The sequence below is a fragment of the Salvelinus sp. IW2-2015 genome, linkage group LG23 (assembly GCF_002910315.2).
Source record: "Salvelinus sp. IW2-2015 linkage group LG23, ASM291031v2, whole genome shotgun sequence".
NCBI lineage: Eukaryota > Metazoa > Chordata > Actinopteri > Salmoniformes > Salmonidae > Salvelinus > Salvelinus sp. IW2-2015.
Window position 1 is genome coordinate 35534868 of NC_036863.1, and position 5987 is coordinate 35540854.

At 45.1% G+C, this 5987-nt stretch overlaps 1 protein-coding gene across 2 annotated transcripts in view; it reads left to right on the forward strand.

Annotated features, from left to right (window-relative positions):
• Window positions 1–3452, forward strand: part of LOC111950150 (highly divergent homeobox) — an 11646-nt gene extending 8194 nt beyond the window's left edge. For both annotated transcript variants that reach the window (XM_023967550.2, XM_070434586.1), the window contains exon 3: window positions 2106–3452. In XM_023967550.2, coding sequence (XP_023823318.2) covers window positions 2106–3371 — 1266 coding nt within the window. In that variant the 3' untranslated portion in view covers window positions 3372–3452. The remainder of the gene's footprint in view (window positions 1–2105) is intronic.
• Window positions 3453–5987: the final 2535 nt, after the last annotated feature.

Sequence of the window (5987 nt, forward strand, 5' to 3'; positions counted from 1 at the left end):
AATGCAGCGGTATTATCCATCAGCTGTTATCCGCTAATTGCAGGGTATTATTTATCCATCAGCTGTTATCTCTAATGCAGGGCGGGGATTAATCCATCAGCTGTTATTCTAATGCAGGGTATTTATCCATCAGCTGTTATCCTCTAATGCAGGGTATTTATCCATCACTGTTATCCTCTAATTGCAGGGTATTTATCCATCAGCTGTTATCCTCTAATGCAGGGTATTATTCAATCCAGCTGTTATCCTCTCAATGCAGTGCATCATGCGGGTTTAATTTATCCATCGGCTCGTTATCCTCTAATGCAGGGTATTATCCATCGGCTGTGTATCCCTCTAATGCAGGGTATGTTATCGGTACCATCGGCAGTTAATCCTCTAATGCAGTCAGTTTATTCCATCAGCTGTTATCCCTCATTGCAGCACAGTATCCATCGGCGTACCGTGAAGATCCTTGTGAGGGTTATTATCCATCAGCTGTTATCCTTATGCAGGTATAATCCATCAGCTGTTATCCTCTAATGCAAGGGTATTTATCCATCAGGCTGTTATCCTCTAATGCAGGGTATTTATCCATCAGCTGTTATCCTCTAATGCAGGGTATTTATCCATCGCTGTTATCCTCTAATGCAGGGGTATTAATCCATCAGCTCGTTATCCTAATGCAGGGATAATTATCCATCATCTGTTATCCTCTAATGCAGGGTATTAATCCATCAGCTGTTATCCTCTAATGCAGGGTATTTATCCATCAGCTGTTATCCTCTAATGCAGGGTATTTATCCATCAGCTGTTATCCTCTAATGCAGGGTATTAATCCATCAGCTGTTATCCTCTAATGCAGGGTATTAATCCATCAGCTGTTATCCTCTTATGCAGGGTATTTAATCCATCAGCTGTTATCCTCTAATGCAGGGTATTATCCATCAGCTGTTATCCTCTAATGCAGGGTATTTAATCCATCAGCTGTTATCCTCTAATGCAGGGTATTATCCATCACTGTATCTCTAATGCAGGGTATTTAATCCATCGCTGTTATCCTCTAATGCAGGGTATTTATCCATCAGCTGTATCCTCTAATGCAGGGTATTTATCCATCAGCTGTTATCCTCTAATGCAGGGTATTATCCATCAGCTGTTATCCTCTAATGCAGAGTATTAATCCATCAGCTGTTATCCTCTATAATGCAGGGTATTTATCCATCAGCTGTTATCCTCTAATGCAGGGTATTAATCCATCAGCTGTTATCCTCTAATGCAGGGTATTTATCCATCAGCTGTTATCCTCTAATGCAGGGTATTTATCCATCAGCTGTTATCCTCTAATGCAGGGTATTAATCCATCACTGTTATCCTCTAATGCAGGGTATTAATCCATCAGCTGTTATCCTCTAATGCAGGGTTTTAATCCATCAGCTGTTATCCTCTAATGCAGGGTATTAATCCATCAGCTGTTATCCTCTAATGCAGGGTATTTAACCATCAGCTGTTATCCTCTAATGCAGGGTATTTTATCCATCAGCTGTTATCCTCTAATGCAGGTGTATTTATCCATCAGCTGTTATCCTCTAATGCAGGGTATTAATCCATCAGCTGTATCCTCTAATGCACTATCCACTACTACAATGTTATCGTTAGTGGTAAGTGTTAACTATGTGTCTGTCTCTTCAGACCTGGGTGATGATGTAGTAGTGGTAGTGTTAACGTATGTGTCTGTTCTCTCCAGACCTGGGTGGTGATGTAGTCAGTGGTAGTGTTTAACTATGTGTCTGTCTCTCTCCAGACCTGGGTGATATGTAGTAGTGGTAGTGGTGTAACTATGTGTGTCTGTCTCTCTCCAGACCTGGGTGACTGAGTGGTAGTGTTTAACTATGTGTATGTCTCTCTCCAGACACTGAGTGATGATGTAGTAGTGGTAGTGTTAACTATGTGGTCTGTCTCTCTCCAGACCTGGTGATGATTGTGTGTTAGTGTTTAATTATGTGTCTGTCTCTCTCCAGACCTGGGTGATGAATGTAGTAGTGGTAGTGTTAACTATGTGTCTGTCTCTCTCCAGACCTGGGTGATGATGTGGTAGTGTTAACTATGTGTCTGTCTCTCTCCAGACCTGGGTGGGGAACAAGAGACGGAAGCTGGCCTCGAGGAATGACCAGAATGCGGGCGTATCCCACTCCTTATCCTTATCGAATCACAGCATGGTTGGGGGAGCTCTGTCCAATCACGGCGTGGCTGGGGTAGCTCTGTCCAATCACACACTAGCAGGCGGGGCTTTAGTCGCGGGCGCCATGCTGACAGCAGAGATGGCGGCGGCTCGGAACATCCAGAGAGGCTCCTCCCATCTCCTCGCTTCCTCCTCCTCTTCTTCCTCTTCCTCTCCGCTTAGCTCTGTCAACAACAACAATGATGTCATCCTGACTGGGATTTACTCTCTAGGCTCCGCCTCTAGTTCCCGGCCCACTGTTAAGCCCCTCCCTTCTGACTCTGAGCTGCCTGCACATGTCCATCAAACTCTGCTCAACCAATCACAGTACAGGAGTAACAGTTCTGTCTCCTCCCCTCTCCAGCTCCACTCCAGATTGGGTACCTTGTCACTTCCTCGCTATAAAACCCCCTCCCTCTCCTCTTCCCCCTCCCTCTCCTCACCCCCCTCCTCCTCACCCCCCGGCCCTCCCATCAACAGCCTGTCCAAGAGGGTGGGTTTCCCCACAAGTGGGGCCAGGGCCGGGGGGGCAGCAGGAGGGGCCGGGGTAGGAGGGGGGGTACCTCGGAGCTGGGCTAGACAGTATGGTTCTCTCCAGTCTGGCCCCTGGCCCTCACCCTCCCAGCCAAGGCCTCACTCCAACCACCAGACTCTCCCACCTCATCCCCCCAGGCCCCGTCCCTCCCCCCCTCCTCCCCCCTTCCCTCCCCCTTCAGACCACTCCCCCCGCATTCATCAGGTCTTCAGCCTATCAGAGAGGGGGGAAGGGGAGGGAAAAGGACAAGGACAGCCTTCTGATAGGAGCAGGCTGGAGAAACACAGACAGACTCCCCACCCCTCGGACACTATTGGTTGCCTCTCTATCGCCATGGAGACGGGTGATGAAGAGGATGAGTGGCGGAGGGAGGAAGAGTTATCCAACATGGCTGCCACGGCCCATGGGGACCTCCAGAGAGGCCAGGGGGTGAGGGACAGCCCCAGCAGGGGAGAAGGATCTGGGGGTAGAGTCCTCACATCCCCCTCCCTGGTCCTCAGCAGCTCCAGGCCTGGTCCCTACCCTCGGGACAGTTACCCAGTTACTACAACACTACAGACCTCCCCTAGTATACAGGTAGGGTTACTGCTACTACTACTACTACCCAGTTACTACAACACTACAGACCTCCCCTAGTATACAGGTAGGGTTACTACTACTACTACTACTACTACCCAGTTACTACAACACTACAGACTCCCCTAGATATACAGGGTAGGGTTATACTACTACTGACTACTCACTACTATACTACCCAGCTTACTACACAAACACTACAGACCTCCCGCTATGTATACCAGGTAGGGTTACTACTGACTACTACACTACTACTCACTGAGCTACCACCGGTTACTACAAACACTACAGACCTCCCCTAGTATACAGGTAGGGTTTACTACTATACTAGTACACTACTACTACAGTTAGCTACAACACTACAGACCTCCCTAGTATACAGGTAGGGGTTATAAACTGACTTATAAACTTTTACTAACTACTACTACTACTACGTACCGCAGTTATACAACACTACAGACTCCCCTAGTATAGCAGGTAGGGTTACTACTACTCACTACACTACGATTACTACAACACTACAGACCTCCCCTAGTATACAGGTAGGGTTACTACTACTACTACTACTACTACTACTACTCCATTATACACACTACAGACTCCCTAGTATAGCAGGTAGGGGTTGATACTACTACTAATCTACCTACTTAAACAGACTACTACTACTATAGGAGCGTACTACTACTACTACTGCTACCCAGTTACTACAACACTACAGATCCCCTAGTATCAGGTAGGGTTTACTACTACTCACTAACTACTACTACTACTACCCCAGTTACTACAAACACTACAGACCTCCCCTAGTATACAGGTAGGGTTACTACTACTACTACTACTACTAACTACTACTACCACTGCTACAGCTTTACAATACATACCTACAGACGCATCCCCTAGTATACAGGTAGGGGTCTACTACTACTACTACTACTAACTACTACTACTACTACTACTACCTAGGTTACTACAAACACTACAGACCTCCCCTAGTATAAGGTAGGGTTACTAACTACTACTACTAATACTACTACTCTACCCAGTTACTACAACATACAGACCGTCCCCTAGTATACAGGTAGGGTTAATACTATCTACTACTACTACTACTACTACTACTAGTACCCAGTTTACTACAACACTACAGACTCCCCTAGTATATCAGGTAGGGTTACTATACTACTACTACTACTACTACTACTATCAGCTACTACTACCTGACAGCAACAGAAACATACTCACGTACACTAGACAGTATATCACACCTAGTATGAACGAGGTGTATACTACTACCTAACCCAGTTACTACAGACACTACAGACCTCCCTAGTATACCAGGTTAGGGTTCTACTACTCAACTATACTACTACTACTATACTACCCAGTTACTACACACTACAGACCTCCCTAGTATAACAGGTAGGGGTTAATACTACGTACTACTAACCTACTAACTACTTACACGCAGTTTACTACAACAACTACAGATTCCCTAGTATACAGGTAGGGTTAACTACTACTACCGCAGTTACTACAGAACACTACAGACGCTCCCCTAGTATACAGGTAGGGTTACTACTACTACTACACTACTACTACCAGCAGTTACTACAACACTACAGATCCCCTAGTATCAGGTAGGGTTACTACTACTAACTACTACTCATACCCAGTATACTACAACACAAGCCCCTGCTTAGGGGTAATACTAGTATACGGTAGGGTTACTATACTACTACTACTACTACCCAGTTACTACAGACACTACAAGATAAGCTCGCGCCTAGTAGATAACAGATTAGAGGCTAGATGACTACTACTGACCAGATAAGGTATAACTATACGGAATACTACTACTACCAGCATTACTAAAACTACAGACCTCCCCCTAGTATCAGGTAGGGTTACTAATACTATACTATAGTACTACTCCACAGTTACTACAACACTACAGAACTCCCCTAGTAAGCAGGTCAGGGTTACTACTAACTACTATTCTACTACCAGTTACTACACACACTACAGACCTCCCCAAGTATACAGGTAGGGTTACTACTGATCTCTACTTACTACACAGTTATACAAACACTACAGACCTCCCGCTAGTAAGGACAGGTAGGGTTACTGAATATACTACGTACTACTACTCCCAGTTACTACAACACTACAGACCTCCCTAGTATACAGGTAAGGGTTAACTACTACATCACTACTCACTATACTACCGCTCAGTTACTCTACAACACTAGACCTCCCCTAGTATACAGGTAGGGGTTAATCTACTACTACTACTACTATAACCGCAGTTCCTACAAACACTACAGACCTCCCTAGTATACAGGTAGGGTTACTACTACTACTACACTATACCGAAGTTACTACAACACGTATACAGACCCTCCCCTAGTTACAGGTAGGGTTATACTACACTAACTACTACTACCAGTTACTACAACACACTACAGACGTCCCTAGTATAACAGGTAGGGTTTTTACCACTACTTACTACTACTAACCAAGTTACTACACAACTTACAGAACTCCCTAGTATACAGGTAGGGTTTACTACTACTACTATACTATACCACAGTTAACTAACAACACTACAGAACCTCCTTAGTATACAGGTAGGGTTACTACTACTAGCTACTATACTACTACTACTACTACTACTAA